The sequence below is a fragment of the Mus pahari genome, chromosome 4, assembly GCF_900095145.1.
Source record: "Mus pahari chromosome 4, PAHARI_EIJ_v1.1, whole genome shotgun sequence".
Classification (NCBI taxonomy): Eukaryota; Metazoa; Chordata; class Mammalia; order Rodentia; family Muridae; genus Mus; species Mus pahari.
The window spans coordinates 78,249,888-78,266,259 of record NC_034593.1 but is presented as its reverse complement, the minus strand read 5'-3'; the positions used below and the strand labels follow the sequence as shown (position 1 = coordinate 78,266,259).

The 16,372-nt window shown below is 51.9% G+C and overlaps 2 protein-coding genes across 15 annotated transcripts in view; one reads left to right on the top strand and one right to left on the bottom strand.

Moving 5' to 3' along the window:
* Lrrc71 (leucine rich repeat containing 71) overlaps positions 1-8,055 on the top strand; it is a 10,357-nt gene extending 2,302 nt beyond the window's left edge. Inside the window, exons 2-15 of the mRNA XM_029537756.1 lie at positions 992-1,141; positions 1,226-1,354; positions 1,478-1,553; positions 1,702-1,779; positions 3,643-3,711; positions 3,898-4,057; positions 4,131-4,214; positions 4,287-4,376; positions 5,138-5,287; positions 5,472-5,565; positions 6,008-6,096; positions 7,087-7,198; positions 7,555-7,676; positions 7,866-8,055. Coding sequence (XP_029393616.1) covers positions 992-1,141; positions 1,226-1,354; positions 1,478-1,553; positions 1,702-1,779; positions 3,643-3,711; positions 3,898-4,057; positions 4,131-4,214; positions 4,287-4,376; positions 5,138-5,287; positions 5,472-5,565; positions 6,008-6,096; positions 7,087-7,198; positions 7,555-7,676; positions 7,866-7,976 — 1,514 coding nt within the window. The 3' untranslated portion in view covers positions 7,977-8,055. The remainder of the gene's footprint in view (positions 1-991; positions 1,142-1,225; positions 1,355-1,477; positions 1,554-1,701; positions 1,780-3,642; positions 3,712-3,897; positions 4,058-4,130; positions 4,215-4,286; positions 4,377-5,137; positions 5,288-5,471; positions 5,566-6,007; positions 6,097-7,086; positions 7,199-7,554; positions 7,677-7,865) is intronic.
* A 947-nt stretch (positions 8,056-9,002) lies between these two features.
* Arhgef11 (Rho guanine nucleotide exchange factor 11) overlaps positions 9,003-16,372 on the bottom strand; it is a 121,182-nt gene continuing 113,812 nt past the window's right edge. For 5 of the 14 annotated variants that reach the window (XM_029537741.1, XM_029537742.1, XM_029537749.1 and 2 more), the window contains 9 exons: positions 16,231-16,321; positions 15,556-15,681; positions 15,016-15,077; positions 14,091-14,303; positions 13,459-13,815; positions 12,475-12,603; positions 11,453-11,679; positions 11,024-11,213; positions 9,058-9,987 (listed from right to left, as the gene is read on the bottom strand). In XM_029537741.1, the coding sequence (XP_029393601.1) occupies positions 9,929-9,987; positions 11,024-11,213; positions 11,453-11,679; positions 12,475-12,603; positions 13,459-13,815; positions 14,091-14,303; positions 15,016-15,077; positions 15,556-15,681; positions 16,231-16,321 (1,454 nt within the window). In that variant the 3' untranslated portion in view covers positions 9,058-9,928. The other 9 variants (XM_029537746.1, XM_029537744.1, XM_029537752.1 and 6 more) reach the window with 5 other exon arrangements.

Genomic DNA, 16,372 nt, shown 5'->3' with positions numbered 1-16,372 from the left:
TTTATTGTTATATGTAAGTACCCTGTAGTTGTCTTCAGACACACCAGAAGAGGGCATCGGATCTCATTGCAGACGGTTGTGAGCCACCATGTGGTTGCTGGGATTTGAACTCAGGACCTTTGGAAGAACAGTCAGTGCACTTACCCACTGAGCCATTTCACCAGCCCTGAGACAGTCTTGTAGGAATAAAACCACCATGACAGCTTACTCTTCAGGTGGTTCCCATGGATGTTAAAGTTTGAGGGGCTCTGCTCTTGAGAGGTGAGTGATGCTAAGAAGGGTGGAGGGTGCATTCAGTCAAGAAGAGCCAGCCTGGGCACTCATAGGGCACTGCAGAGGCCACCCACCCTCCACGAGTCTCCTTCTACATGTTAAGTGAGTAGATCTGACCATTTCCCATGTGTCTGAGTTTCTTCTGACAGCTGGGCACAGGAGCCAAGTGCCTCTTGCCTTTTCCCCAGAGTTCTCAGGCTTTCTGTGTCATGCAGCCTCTTGGTGACCTGGGGCCCGCCTCCCTTATTGCACAGATTTATTGTAGAAGGCGGCTAGGCACAACTGATACCTGGGGACTGTTGTGGAGCTTTGACAGGGACTCCCCACTTCCAGGAACCCTTCCTAGGCTACCATGGTGAAAACTGAAAAGAGCAGGGGGCCCTTGGGGGTGTCAGACACCAGGTTTGTAATCCTATTGCAGAGTCTCAGGATGGTAGGTGGTGGGTATGACTTACTTAACAGAACTTATCAAAACAATGAGAAGCTCCAAAACTTTTACAAATGTCAGGGAACTGACTAGCAAGTACTATATGCATAATGAAGTGTCAAACAGGTCAGCGACCCGGCTAGGTAGGTGTAGGTCTCTTTCTGTGAGCCCTTGCTCTCCTTCAGTGTTTTTAGCTTTGGTCGTAGCAAAGCAGCTTCCACTTGGGCTGCTGTGGGGGTGGAGGTGACTGCTTCGCTGCAGGCAGGGACCCTCTTTCCTGCTACCCTGCAGAGGAATACCAGTGCACGGGGGTCCTGGAGACAGACTTCGCTGAGCTCTGCACACGGTCAGGCTACATGGACTTTCCCAAAGTTGTCACCCGGCCACGGGTCCAACAGATCTCTGTCCCTTCCGCCTCCTTGTCAGAAAAACCTGTCCAAGGTGAGCCACAGCCCACTCAAACCTCCTCCCTGGGCGGGGCACGCTGGAGCTGCAGGCACTCTCACGTTTCTCTCTGTCTTCTAGATGACCAAAGACTGTCGGCATCCTGCAGCCAGAGCAGCCTGGAGAGCAAGTATGTGTTTTTTCGGCCCACCATTCAAGTGGAGCTAGAGCAAGAGGACAGCAAGGCTGTGAAGGAGATCTTCATTCGGGGTGACGGTCTGATCCACCCCCCACGCCCCGGCCGCTCATTATGCCAGAGCATCACTGCCCTCTATGGGCTCACATGCCAGGCTCCTTCTGGGCCTGGGATGACTTTGGCCTTTCTCTCCTCAGGTTGGAAAGTTGAAGATCGGATTCTGGGTATTTTCTCCAAATGTTTGCCCTCCCTCAGCCAGCTGCAGGCCATCAAGTGAGAGGCATTGTGGGAGGTCAGCCTCTGGCTGGCTTGAAAAGAGACAGCAGTGGGCTCTGCTGCGGATGGAGGGTGTGTCTGGGGGACTATGGGAAGGGGCTTCCTGTGGGACATGGCATCCAGCTGTTTCTGTTTCTACTACCAGCTTGTGGAAGGTGGGGCTGACAGATAAGACCCTGACCACTTTCATCGCCCTTTTGCCTCTTTGTTCCTCCACACTCAGGTCAGTTGTGGTCAACCGAAGTGCCTAAGTAGCCTGGCTCGGGTGTGTGAGGGGGAAGCAGTTGCCTATGGAGTTAAACCTAGGCTGGCATCTCTGTGGGAATGGGGCTCAGCCCATGTCTGTTGGGTGGCAGGATTCCCACCTGAGAAACCGTGGGACTGTTTTAGTCCACATGGTAGCCATAGAGCCCTTTGAGGTCTCATCCTCTCTTCTCTCTCTGTAGGAATCACAGGGATGGGTGGGAGGCAGAGACAGGATAAGGTAGCTGACTACAGTACTACAGCTGGGCAGTGGTGGCACACGCCTTTACAGCATTTGAGAGCAGAACAGAAGGATCCCTGAGTTTGAGCCCAGCCTGGTCTACAGAGTGAGTTCCAGGACAGCCACGGCTAGGGCTACAAAGAGAAACCCTGTCTTGTACACACACACTTGTACGTACACACACACACACACACACACACACACACGGGCTTGAGAAAAAACCCCAAACAACAAACCAATAAACAAACAAAAAGTAGCCAGTTACAGTTTGCTGGACAAAGGACAAAGCCAGCTTCACTGTCTGCCCCTTTTGAGGCTCCCACAGGATCCTAGAGCCAATTCTTGCTTCCCTAGTACCTCTCAGGGCTATACATGTGGGCTTTCTTCCTGCGGATTGGATATGTGCTCCCTGACGGCAGTGCCATAGCTTTAGGAGTGGGGAACGAGCTAGCAGAAAAGGAACCGTGTGAATTCACTATGTAAGAACAAGCCCCAGCAGCAGCGGATGACTTGAAACGAATTGTTTATATGAAACAAGGCAGCCCAAAAGACTGAGCAATAGTTATATAGCACCGGGGATATTTGAAGAGAGAAATTTCTGCCCGTTGGTTCCATTTTCTTAGGACTGGAAAGACGTTATTCTTTATAGATGGCCCTGTGGTGACTTCTTTCTTGCTTGCTTGCTGCTGTGCAACATAGTATGTAGTAGCTTAAAACAACCAGGAGAGTGGAGTATGACAACACACACGTGAGCCTAAAGGTGTAGTGCAGAAGAGGCTGAGGCAGGAGGCATTGAGGCTGGAGTAAGATCCTGTCTCAAAACCAAACCAACCAACCAAAACCAAACCAACCAACCAACCAACCAACCAACCAACCAACCAACCAACCATATCATCCCCTTGAGAGTTCCCCTGAGATCCTCTGAAACAGATAGCTGGTTGCCTCTGACTCAGGCTTGTGGCTGCAGGAAAAGCTCTGCTTGGGACTGTGGCCCTTTCAGGGGACGCTGAGGCAGGACTCTGCTTCTCAGCTGGCTTATGTGGCGCCGCTGGGCCTTCCCATTACCTAGCTGAGTGAGAACACCCAGGATGGAAACCAGTCCTTGTAACTCAGAAATGACAGCCTATCATTTTGCCATATTCTATTCATTGAGGGTGTCACTAGTGCATACACATGCACGACTTTAATCCCCAGACTGAAAGGCTGAGGCAGGCAGATCTCTGAGTTTGAGGGCAGCCTGGTCTAGGACAGCTAGGGCTACACAGAGAAAACCAAACCAAAACCCCCCCCCCCCCAACACACACAAACAACTGTCACTAGTTCTAGCTAGTCACAATAATCCTGTCACAATAGACAGGATTACCCAACATGGCCTGGGTACCTAGAAGTAGGGCCTAGTCAAGGCTGTCTTAGAGACCACTATACTGCAGGTCATGCCTCTAGAATTTTAGCCTGGGGAATTGTCATAGATTTATTTCTTCTATTGGGGGATATCCTTAGGCTCTGTTCCCCAGTTGCTCCCCAAATATCCACCCTTCACTCTGTTTCCCTCTGACTTGTGTCAGTGGTGTTCCCAGGGTCTCAGATCCCTCTCCTTCTCAGGAAGGTATCTCTGGAGGGGAACCCGATACCAGAGCAGTCCTTTAACAAGCTGATGGGACTGGACAGCACGTAAGTCTCCTTGACTTCACTGTCCCTTCTTGGCTTGTCCCCACTTCTCAGTTACCTTTAGCCCTTACCTTTCTTTATCCCAGGCACCTCTGATTCTTGCCCGGCCATCCATAGTCTAGTTAGAACCCCTCACATCCCCAAGAGGCCCTGAGCCCCAGGAACACAGGTTTTCCCTCTCTGTTCCAGGATTGTTCACTTGTCTCTGAGGAATAACAACATCAACGACCACGGGGCATATCTCCTGGGCCAGGCGCTGTCCACACTGCACAACAGCAACCGAACCCTGGTTTCACTGAACCTGGCATTCAACCACATCGGGGATGTGGGCGCAGGCTATATTGCGGATGTGCGTGCGGTGGGATGCTTCCTGTGTGGGGTCGCCAGCTTGTCCTTGGCTTACAAGTCACTCTGTTCTCTAGGGTCTGAGGCTGAACCGCTCTCTCCTCTGGCTGTCCCTAGCGCACAACCACATTCAAGACAAGGGAGCACTGAAGCTGGCCGAGGTGGGTTGGCACGCTGGGTGGGGCAGGGGATCTGATGCAGGTGTCTGACGCAGGAAGCTGGCCTTGCCTTAGGTCCTGCGCCCCTTTGAGCTGACCCACAGGGAGGTGGTGGAGCGGCGGCGCCTGCTGCTGGTAAAAGGAACGCAGGAGCGGTCTCGCTCGGTGAGGACAGCTGCATTTGTATTCCAGGTTGACTGCTTTTCTGCTCAGGACTCTTAAATTTCCCAAGTCCTCTTGCCCCTCTGGATTCTTCAGACTTAGAGTCTGCCAAACCCAAACTCTAATTATAGAGCCACTCTGACAATTAGAATGTAGTTAAGAGAAGAGAGACCTGGCTTGAAATCCTCTGGGCCATATTACCAGTTTCCTTCTGATCACGAACTCATTGCTTAACCCTGGAGCTGCACATTCCTCAACTAAAGCAGGGTAGCTGTTACTTTCATCACAGAATTGAGACGATTAAATGAGTTACTATAACACATTTGGAATACTGCCTAGCACTTAGTTCAACAAACTCTGCTGACTGGGCATGAGATGAACCTTGTCAGCTAGGAGGCAGATGAAACACGTGTTCAAGGCCAGCCCGAGCTACAGAGTGAGACCTTGGCCCAATAAAACCAAGGACTAGAGATACAGAATAGTAGAATACTCAACACACACAAAGCCCTGGGTCTGAACCCCAGTACTGCAATAAATACAAGAATAAATAAATACATTTAAAATCCAAATTCAAAGTGAGTTATTTCCCTGTTCTATGAAAGCCTGGGCCTCCAGCTCATTCTCTACCATTTCTGCACTCTTTCTTGCCAACAGCAACTCTGTTCTGAATTAATGGACAGGCAAGGGGAATGGGGAAGGGCAAGGGCAAGGGCAAGGGCAAGGCTCTAGTTACTCCCTCCACACCCTCCCATTTGTAAACACAGCCTTCCTCCTCCCGACATGGGGACACCAAAGCAGAACGTGAGAAGTCTCAGACGTTGGGGATCAGCAACGTCACTTTGGTGGACAAGCAAGAAAAGATGCAGTCACTGAAAGCCCCTAAGACCATAAGCAAGAAAAAGGAGAAGACAGGGGTAGGCGTGTGGGGAAAGGGAGCCTTGGGTCTGGAATGGGCAGGGGAGGTGTTTCCAAGGTGTATGTACAGGGCAGTAGGAAGAAGGGCAAGTGGGTGGCCTTTGAAGGTGTCTCTCAGGCCAAGCCTATTTTCCCTCTGGGAGACAGAATATCCATTATCATGCCTTCTTGCATCCATCACAGGAAGTTGTCAAGAAGGAAGAGAAGCTGGGCTCTGGGCAGTCACCCACACAAGGAACCCCTAAGAAAGAAGATGCCACAAAGGCAGGCAAGGGGAGTAAGTGTGAGAACCCCCTATGGGAATCTTCCCCTCCCACGTGGAGGAAGGAAGAGTTTTGGGCAGGGTGTAGGAACCTGGTTTTGGCCTGGCTTTGTCTGCCAGGAGCTGTTCTTTCAAGACTCTCTCTGGGCCTTGTTTACAATGAGTGACACTCCCCTTGGCCTACACATTGTGGCTCACTACCTATCTTATAGGACTAGACCTCCATGGCTGTCCTCAGAAAAGGGACCTGTCGGCTGGATGGGAGCTCATTATAGCTGTCCCTATGTTTTCCCCAAATCTGAGTTTGGGGAATCTGCCTTACCAAGCCCCTTTCTCTGGGAACTTGGGGTGGTGTCGGGGGTCTGCTCTGTGCATTCTGGCTTCTCCCCTTTCTCTGGGAACTTGGGGTGGTGTCGGGGGTCTGCTCTGTGCATTCTGGCTTCTCTTCTGGTCCCAGAGGTAACCATCCCTGAGCAGAAGATGAGCAAGGGAAAAGCGACGAAGATGGGGGCCAAAGAGAAGCGCAGCATCCTCCTGGAGTCAGAAGTAAGTGGCCCTCAGGCATGTGCCACCCAGCTCTCACTGCTGAGGCTACACCAGAGTGGTACTAACCTGCACTTACTGTGGTGACACTGAGAATGGCCCGCCCCCCTTTCCATGTGGCAGGTCCCTTTACCTCCTTGTCTGGGGGAAGCCCCACTCGGGACCTGCTGCCCAACTGAGACTGTGATCTCAAAAGCCCACAGCTCAACACCAGCCCTCCACCACCTGGCATATGCACAGGGACGGGACAGGGATGGGTTGCTTTTGCCCCTTAGGCATTCCCTAAGGCACTTTCAGTCACCACGTTGCTCCACACAGGACCCCTCTCCTCCAGACCCCTTCCTGCTGCTGGATGTCCCCTTTCAGGGTCTTTCCTTAGGAGGTCTTCCTGGCTCCCAGTACTCTTTCCTACATCTGAGTGGTTCTCTCCATGAGGAGACTCCATGGCCCTGTCACGTGCTCCGGGAGTTGAAAGTCTTGTCCTTTAGGGGTCTTTCCTGGCACCCAAGACCAGTTCTGGCAGAAGAGCAGGTCAGATGGAAGGAGGATGGCTTTTTCATTCCCATGCCACAGCCTTTGCCTTTGTCTCAAGCAGACTGCCCCTTCTCCTCAGGGCATCAGTTTTCAGACTCCTCTCTCTATGGGAGACTTACAGGTCCTTCTTGACCCCAGTCCTGTGTGGACTCAAGCCCCAGAGCTTTTGTCCTGCCATGCTCCCTGCCTTTTCACTCCCAGGCTGCCTTCTGAGGTCTACACTCCCATAGTCCTCTGCTCTCAGGGCCCCCTCCACATCACATTCCTGTTTAATTCTCTGGCTCCCCCACACCAAGGAACTTTTTGAGGGTATGGGCTTATTTATCTTTGTTTCTCCAGCACCTGGGACACAGCCTGAATTATAACCAGCACTCAAAGCCTGTATGTTGAATGAATGAATGAATGGCCTGTTGACCAGCTCCCCTCTCCTCTGCTGCAATTAGTATTCTGCTTTAGCAGCTGGTTGTTGAAGCCACAGAGATGGTTAACCCTCTTCTGGAGCCCGTGGAACACCGAGACGGGAAGGTCTTCTTGCCTGGGAACAAGGTCCTTTTGCACCTCAACCTCCTCCGTATGTTTGCTAACCTTGCCTACCCTTACCATGGGACTGTCGACTTGGGCTCCATCCTGCTAAGGGGGCGCCACTCCAGCTCCATGGGATGGACTCGATTCTCCAATAGTTGAGCACCATCTTATCAGACCCATGGGGCTGGGGCTGGAGGGGAAGTGCTGGGTCAGGGAGGTGATCCAGGGCAGTAGTGACATGGGTAAGATAGCTGGATGGGGGAGAGGCATCAGCAGGGAAAAGGGAAGTGAAGCCTAGTGGGAAGAGGGCTGGTTAAAGTCAGTCCTGCCTGCTGAATTTGGAAGCGGAGGGGAGGCAGGCTGCCAGGGGTGTCAGATGCTACTGTCTCTGCCTCCCCTTAGGAAACCAAATCACAGAGGTGGGGCTGGAAGGCTTCCTCACTGCCGTGCAATACCAGGTTCAGGTCTCCAAGTCCAAGACTTCACCCAAGGCGCCCCTGGGTCTGCTGTGGCTGTCCTTGGAGGTAAGTCTGTAGCCCACTTCCTGCAGGTCTCCTTGCCCCGATTCTTTGTTTCAAGGCAGTAAACCCATGTTTCCTGCAATTAGCAATGCTGGAACTGCCTTCCCCTGTTCAACAGCCTTAAAACTGTCCAGGACACAGTTTTTTTTCCTGGAGACAAATCTTTATCCTTAACTTTTTTTTTCCTTTCAGAAAAACTGCTTTGACCCACAGTGTCCAACACACATCATGATTCAAGAACTGATGTTGCCAAGGGACCCTGTGAAGGCCAAGGCCAGGGAGGAGGAGGCTGCAGCTACCTAGGCCTCCTACAGGCAGCCTCTGTCTCCCTGGGAGGTAGTGTGGACCAGTAACATAGTCTCTTGTTGTGCTGTTCCTTGAAAATCACTCCATAACTGTTTGGAACATTTGGGTTCTTGAGTCTGTTTATATTCCCTGGCTAGAAAAGGCCTGAATCACACCATGGCTCCACTGGGGGATGAGCTGAGCTCCTGGCTAGGGGCATTGCTCTGAGAGTTCCAGCAGCATCCTCCCGGCCATCTGTCAGCATGCACAGTCTTAGGATGATGGGGGTTAGTTAGCACAATGACGGAGGGAGCAAGCAGGCTTGGAACTAGGACACATCACCCAGCCTTCTCTGATGCTTATCTCCATGTGTTTGTCTGGTTTCCAAGAGGCTAGGGCTCTGCTTTAAAAGATGAGGGCACTCTGGAGAGGGTACTGTATCCAATTTGTATAACAAAGGCCAAACATTAGACACAGCAGGCAGGTCAGCATCTAGAAATCATGGACATCCAGAGCAGGGCTGCCTCTACTAAGAATTCTGGAGAGCCCAGAACCTCCAGGGAATCTCCCTCAGCTCTAGCCCCTCTGCTCCCTCCACCTACCAGAGCTCCAGCCCCGGCTGGGAAGTGGCTCTGGGGATCTCTCTGACTGCTCTAAGTCACTGTGTTAAGGTACACCATGTCTTCTCAAGTCCGTCCCAGGCCCTCTAAAGCTGGCTTTGGCCCCACACTTGCCCAGCTGCCATGGCTATTCCTGGTCTGTGGGAAGGAGGGCAGCGTGGTGACCCTCCTCATGTTTTACATCTGAGAGTAGGTCACAGCAAACCTGTTCCTTTGTGTGAAGTAACCACAATGTCCTTTTCTGGGCCAGAGTCAGTTGTCCAACCTTTGCTGAGAAGACCCACACACCGGCACTTTGGGACAGGTGGAGAGACCTGTGCAGGATGGTTGTGGCAGGGGCTCTCTTGTCTCCCTCTACCTATTTTTGACCAGTCACACCGGCAGCCTCACACCCTCTATCAGGCTAAGAATCATACAACCACAATGGAAGAATATTTAACTTTTCTTTAAAAAAATCTTAACCATGAAAGGAAGAAAATAAGAGTATACATTATTTTAACAGTAAAACAGTCATTTCCATATCTATATTTTATATATTATATATATTTATATATATGTATATATACACCTAGCACAGTGTGTATGTTCATCATGGGGAGTGGCGTGAGGACAGGGTGATGAGCCAACAGTGCTGTGGCCCCTGGGGAAGGAAGGTCCCTAACTCAGGGACTCCAGCAATCCACTCCACATCGCTCTTGGGGGGTCTGTGTTGAGATCCGTACCTGGTGTTTGTTTCTATGGGGCAAGTGGGGAAGGGTTGGAGAAGACACTCCCTGCAGGAGTGTCTCCTGACACTGAGAAGGCCTAGCCTTCAGAGGTGGGTGGGCCCTGGAGCTTGACAGCACTGGAGTCTGGGAGACTTCCCTGCCAGTGGGACATAAACAAATCATGGCCCTGAGCGGGGCTGCTGCCTGGCTCTCTGTGACTGGTTGAACATGCCAGGGACAGAAAAAAGGGCTAAGTTATTTACAATGGCAAAGATACACATACAATAGACATATTTATAGGAAACTAAAGGGGCAAAGAGGAGAGCCAGGCACCTAGCTGTCTCAGAAGAGGAGGAAGAAAGTGCATTTATTTACACATAAGCCTCCTCAAGGGCACTGTGCAGAGCACACCCCACACTGGCCACGTGGGGTGGAGGCCTTTCTGTTGTGGTCGGCATGCTGAGGAGACGAAAGCCACAGAGACTCAGGCTAACAGGAGGAAGAGACACTAAACTGGACTGTCTGGTGGGAACAGACCAGGCAACATGAGGGATTCCCAGACTTCATGGCATTTTTCAAGGGGAGGCCTGGGTCTCCTAGTGTGGTGCTCTGGCTCAGGCCAGAACTCTGGTTTTCTGGATGGCTATGGTCCTTGTGATGCAGCTGTGTCTGTGGCACTGTCTTCCAGCGGGGTGTCGGAGCCTGTGGGAAGATGGTGAGGTGAGACGCTGGCTACATTTGAGAGGTTCTCTTTCACGTCCCTGGATGACTGTTGAGTACCAGGTGTCTGTGACAAAGCTATACGTAATAGAATGTGTGTGGAAGCTAGACACCTCGCTGGAGTCGATTCTCTTCTTCCATGTGAATCCTGAGGCTTGAACTCAGATGGTCAGGCTTGGTGAGCCATCTTGTCAGTCCAAGCCTTGTTTCCGTGGGACTGCATTTCTTTCCAGGTGTTAAAACCAAGACAGGTTAGGCGTTTTAGGTTTCTGAGTTCGACCCTTGCCCTTATAATCCAGGTCTGAGCCACTAAGAACCTGTAGCAGAGGTAAGAAGGCTTCCCTGGTGCATTACTTCCTCAAACCAACATAAATAGAGGGTTCTGGGGGCTGAGAGATGGCTCAGTGGTTAAGAATACTTCCTACTCTTCCAGAGGGCCCAGGTTCAATTCCCATCACCCACATGGCAGCTCACAACCATGTCTAAGTCCAGTTTCAGTCCTCTTCTGGCATCCTTAGGTCCTGCATGTATGTGGTATACAGACTTATATGCAGGCAAGGGGTTCTGTACTACTAGTCCCTAATTGGGGGGGAAGCCTCTGTGTAGCTTGCCTAAAAAGATCACTTTCTGGGGCTAGAGAGAGTTCAATGGATAACCAGAACACCTAGAAACAGGACACAGGAGAACATCAAGAAACTGGTGGGCCGGCCGGCCTGGCTCATCTAGCGGTGAACACAGATGCTGCCTCAGGGTGGAAGGCAAGAACGGACAACTGAAATTGTTCTCTGACAGACTCCCCCCTCCCGGCCTGGAACTATATACTTCCAACTCATAGAATTTCAGCTGCCTGTTTACCGGGTGTTGGGATTAAAGGCATGGTACTATGCCAGGCAAACATTTCTCTGTGGAGCTGAGGGAACGTGCCCGCTCGGTCTCAGGGCAGAGGTGTGGGAGTATGCCCCACAACTGCTCACACTTACTCTCTCGGGCGGCACACGCAGGGGTTGGCTTCACTCACCATCTTCAGGGTAGGACCCCTGCTCCTGACTGTTTTGGGAGCCGGAGGTCAGGGCTTCCTTGGCTGGAGGAGAGACGGAGTAGTCTGTCCATCTGGCTGCCTCTGTGTGAAAATTTCCGACAGGAGTGGTTCCACCAGACGACTCTCCTCCAAGGGACTTAAGCAGCTCTCTGTGGGCCAGTTCCATGTCCTACAAGAGTTGAAGGAGGTGTCTTCCCTGTGCAAAGGCTCAGAGGGTGTGGGAGGGTAGGCAGGGTAGTCTAGGACTCCAGTTGAGGACTCCTGAGTTGGGGATGGAGCTTAATGGTGAAATGTTTGTCTAACGTGTGAGGCCCTCGGCTCATCTCAAATATCTATCAGTTTCTCCTCTCGGGGAACTGTCCCGGGTACTGGATGGAAGGCTTCCTGCTCCAAGGCTGCACCCCTCACCTTGAGTCTGTGAAGCTTGACAGTCAGCTGCTCAATGGTATGGAAGATCACACCCATATCCCTGAGGACCAGGCTGGAACGCTGACCCCCAGTGACTCCCCTGTGCTGCGGAGGCTCTGCTGGCCATGCAGGGAGGCTGTGACACTGCGAGGGACTTGGGGGTGTCCCAGGAGGCTCAGTGCTAGAGTCCAGAGGTTCTGCTGGCATGCTGACATAGAAACAGTTCCCTGTCCCAGTGGCAAGAGAAAGAAATCAGGAGACAAGCAGAGATACTTGATGATCTCTCTCATGACCCCAGTGGACCCTGTGACAGAAAAGGTCAAGGAGACATCTACAGACAGCCTAGTGCATCCAGGGCCATGTGTGCTGCCTACCATTCTCCTAGAGGCCCTTTTCTCTTTCGATGGCAGCTGTCCTCAGTGGCCGGCGGCCAGGGGAGGATGCTCAGTGATGGAGGGAAGGAAGGAAGGGGGGAAGGGGCAGGGTTTGAGGCCCCTCTGGAGAGCAGTAGGCAGCAGTACTTCAAGTACCTCTGTTCACATCCTACTGATGCATGTCGACACTGCCCTACATGCTACCAGCTCCTAGAAACATCACCCGATCAGGGAAGGTCGGAGATAGCCAGCAGAAATGTACAACAGGTCACTGGAGGCCCCACCATGGAGAAACATGAAGGAACCTGCGAAGCCATGCAAACCTTTTCCCACCACAGGGCTGGGGAAGCAGTTGCTCTGATGTCGGGTAAGTGCACTGGAGTGAGGGCGCTGGCCAGACTTTCTTGCCTTCTTCCTCACCTAAGCATAGGCTGCTTAAGCTCTGAAATGGGCTCTATATGTCCCAGTGAGTGGCTGCTTAAGGCTGGAGGTCCAGGTCCTCCTGTCTGGGCTACTGTGGCACTACTTCCCACCCACCTCCGACAGTTCAGGGAACAAGCACAGCTCTGACAGCAAGGGCCCAGTACTAGCCCATCGGACCCCTGCTCCCGCCTGGCCTGGCCTTGGCTCCAAGGAGAAGTTGATTACCCGTAGCCTGTGCTCCGCCTTCCACTTCAGATAGCTCAGATTCTGACTGGCCACTCTCTGGGAGTGCAGGGGTAACATTGCTGCCCGCCACCTTGGCTGCACCGACACCACCACCAGGGAGTAGAGAGACTGAGAGACAAGGCGGGAGAAAGAGGGAGAGAAAGCATGAAGGGGAGGGAGAAATAAACGGATGTGGTGGGGAGAACAAGAATAAAGGAAGGAAAGCACAAAGTGAGTACAAGGTCATACATGGCTCTGTCCCAGGAGTCGCAGAGAACTTTCTACTAAGTCACCTTGGGAGATCAGAAGCAGGTCAGTTCCCAGGAGCCCAGGAGAGGCAGCCTTTGGCCAACAGAACAGGGGGCAACGTCACAAGGCACTGCTAGGGAGTCACTGCCAGACAGTCCTCTCGGCCTCCAGTGGCCCAGGCCTGGCTTCACGATTCTGGCCACACCCTGCCCTACCGGTCTATTCAAACCTTGCCACAGAGCTGCCGATAGTATCTCCAACTTCACTCATCCTCTTTACCGCTCTGTGAACTTGCACACAATCCCTATTTCCAAAGTCTCCCTAGCTTTGCCTTAAGCCCCTCTGTGATCAGCCACTGTCTGGAATAATAGACTGTAGGATTTGCACTTATTGTTTTAAGCCTGAGTCTCTACGGAAGAGTGATACTTTTTTTGTTTTTTAGATAGTCAGTGAAGAATAGCAAAAACCTTGTACTTGGAAGTTGATCTATGCTTGGCTGAGGGAGGGAATGTCATCTGTTACAGAAGGAAAATGAAGTATGATTTGAAATTTGTCTAAGACACACAGACATTAAGTAGCAAGCAAGGACTTTGAACACCATATCAATATCTTCCCCCAGGTCCCAATGCCAGTTTGCTCACAGTCTCCAGGAGAAAGCTGCAACAAGTGTCTGCCTGTAACACTCACCTCTACCCCAGCAAAAGTCTGAGCAGAGTGAACACACAAGCATTTTACCTTTCCTCACAACTTTGTAACTTCCTGCTGGTTCTGTGCTTGAAGCCTCTTCAGCTGGATTCCTATCCAGCTCAGGAGAGTCCCAGATGCCAGAATTTCTGGTCCTTGGTGGCAGGTGTGCCAAAGAACAGAGAGCAACATCCTCACCCTCTGGTTGGCTTCCCTCTGGCCTTGGAAGTTGGTTGTTGTCACTTATAGTAGGAGCTTGCCCTGGGGATCCTGGGTCCCAGGGGTGAGAGGTGATGCTGACGACAGAAGGGGTGGGTGTGAGGTCATCCTCAGGCTCGACAGCAGCCTGAGTCTTCACAGTGTGACCAGGCAGCAGGCTCCACAGGATCAGGTGCCGCAAGTTCTCCACTGTAGGAAAGACAGAGGCCTCCTCAGGGAAGGACTGCACAGAGGCTACTAAAGGAAAGCTCAGGGAGATGAGGGTATCTATTGCTCCTGCACCAGCACAGCCTGCTGCAATCTAAGGGTGGAGCTGGTGGGATCTGGTGACTAGCTGGTATTTCTGCATCCAGCTTCCCCTCAAGCATAGCTAGTAAGGATCTTTGAGCAGGTAGAAGGTGAGATTCACACTGTCTATGCTAATGGGTCACCAGGGCCAATGACAGTGTCTTTGAAGCACTCACCATCTTCCAGGGCAGCATCAGCAAGTCCCTCCATGAGCAGAGGGCCTGTGAGGGCCAGAAGGACAGGGTCCCTTGTCCTGATGCTTCTGCTTTCTCCATCCAGGGAGGGGGGAGGGCAAGGCAGGGCCCTCAGCTCCTCTGCATCCTCTTCCTGCTCAGGCCCCTCTTGTGCTACCAGCTGCTTGTCTTGACCTCTCTGCTCGGGCCCGGGGCCTGTTTTGAATGAATGTGTTAGGGCATGGCGGAGGAGATGTAAGAGATGAGCTATGTCCGGCTGCAGACCCAGGGCTTGGGAGCACTGGTTGATAAGCTCTATGGAAATTCATGGAGCACCTCATGAAGCAGACTCTGACATACACAACTAGACAAAGACTTGTGCCTGGGGGTGGAACCTATGGTTTCAGTGGAGGGACTTAGGGCATAAAAGTAAACTAGGAAGTCAGGCATTTGTTAGAAGGTGCTGAGTATTATGGGAAAAAGACAAACTAGATCAGGGTCTGAGCATTAGAAGCTGGTTATACTGTAATTAACACAAACAACAAAAAGAACAACAGAGCAACTGAATGAAGCTATGAAGGACTCGTGGACTCGGAGGAAAACAGTCTAAGTGGGAGGAAACGAAGGAGTGACGTATGCAGGGAACATTTTTCTCCAAACTCAAGATCCTAATTTACCAAAACAAAAATAACCAAAACAAACCAAAAGAGCCCCAGACAAACCTCACAGGCCCCCAAACACGCTGGGCCTTTTCTGCTAACCCTATTACTACAGATGCAGAGGAACTGCTCAGGCTGTCTCTTCAACTCATGTAGCACAGACCTCATACCTCTGGCCTGGACAGACACCTGTCACCTGACACCTCAGTCTGACCCTATCTACAAGAAATGGACTATGCTGTCTCCCACAAGATGGAGAGAGGCCTTACCTTCAGATGGTTTCTTGGGTCCTCTTTCAGTGTGATATATGTCTGAGTCATTTATCTCTACCCTGAGGGAAGAAACCCACGGAACCCAGGTTAGAGCAGACCACTTGGTGGCAACTCTAGCTTTGCCAGCCTGGTCAGGGTGTCATGAATCCCAGCCTGGCTCCCTTATGTCTTTCACAGGCAATGAAGGAACAGGATGTAAGGGGGAAGGTGCTGGGCCTCACCACCTGACTGGACTGTGCAGAATGGCAACGCAGAAGATGAACGTTGGCCTCACTTTTCTAGCTGTACTCTATACCTCAACCCTACTTTAGAGGCAGTCTGCACTGTATCCATGAGAGGTGGTGGGGGAGAGCAGGCAGACAGCAGAGGCATGCTCCTCTAGAGACACTGTTTCCCACTGGCCTTTGCCTGGAGAGGCTGTCTACCCTAGGGAGGAGAGGCTGAGGAGCATCAGGAAACAGGCAGGTTGGATTTGGGTGGGGGTGGGGGTGGGGGTGGGGATAGCAGTGCTGAGAAGTGGAGGGCTTAGCACCACACCTGCTGGAGGTGGAGCCCTGGTAGGCAGGCTCCTGGGATCCTGGTGGTGAGGGATGGATGAGTACTGGGGCAGCTCCAGGGTGATTGGTGGCATTCTGCACGGCCTCTTCTAAGAGTTCCATCCATCTGTTGCTCGGCACAAACACAGGACTAGTGGTGAGGACAAGGCCAGGCATACCTGTGTCCTCTGTGGAAACTTCAAAGCCCTTTCTACACTCCATCTTAAGGAGCCCATGCTAGGCAGGCCTCTAGTATAATATATGTGAACATAGACTTTATATACTAAGTTATATTCTCTGTATATAGTTCCTCCTCAGATAACACCATGTACCTGAAAACCCCAAGGGGAAGAAACTGTCTGACTTAACCTGTCTCTGCCCACTGTGTCATGCCACCTCTGGCAGTCAATGTTGAGAACATGGGGTAGATAGACAGCCTGGGAAGAGACAGGGCCTGAATCATACATGGAATTGGTATGCTTCTCCCAGAGTCTGGTTATGTCCTGGGGTGGTGGCCTCTGCTGCTCCGTGCTATGTTGCTTCCGACTTCTCTTCCTAGCCTTCCATCCAGGAGCTGCTCTGGGCCCAGCCCTGGCCTCACTGCTCAAATCCTTCTACATACTACTCTGATTCCCAGGGGACTGATGTTACATGGGACCCCACAATCAATTCTCACATATTCTTGTCTGATGACGTCAATGCAACCAGCTCATAGATCTGGGGAGGGCCCAGCTCGGAGGTGCAGATGATGAAGAAGGCTCGTTTATCTGGGTAAAGAAAGAAAGCCAGACAGTGTGCACTGGGCACGACAGACATCG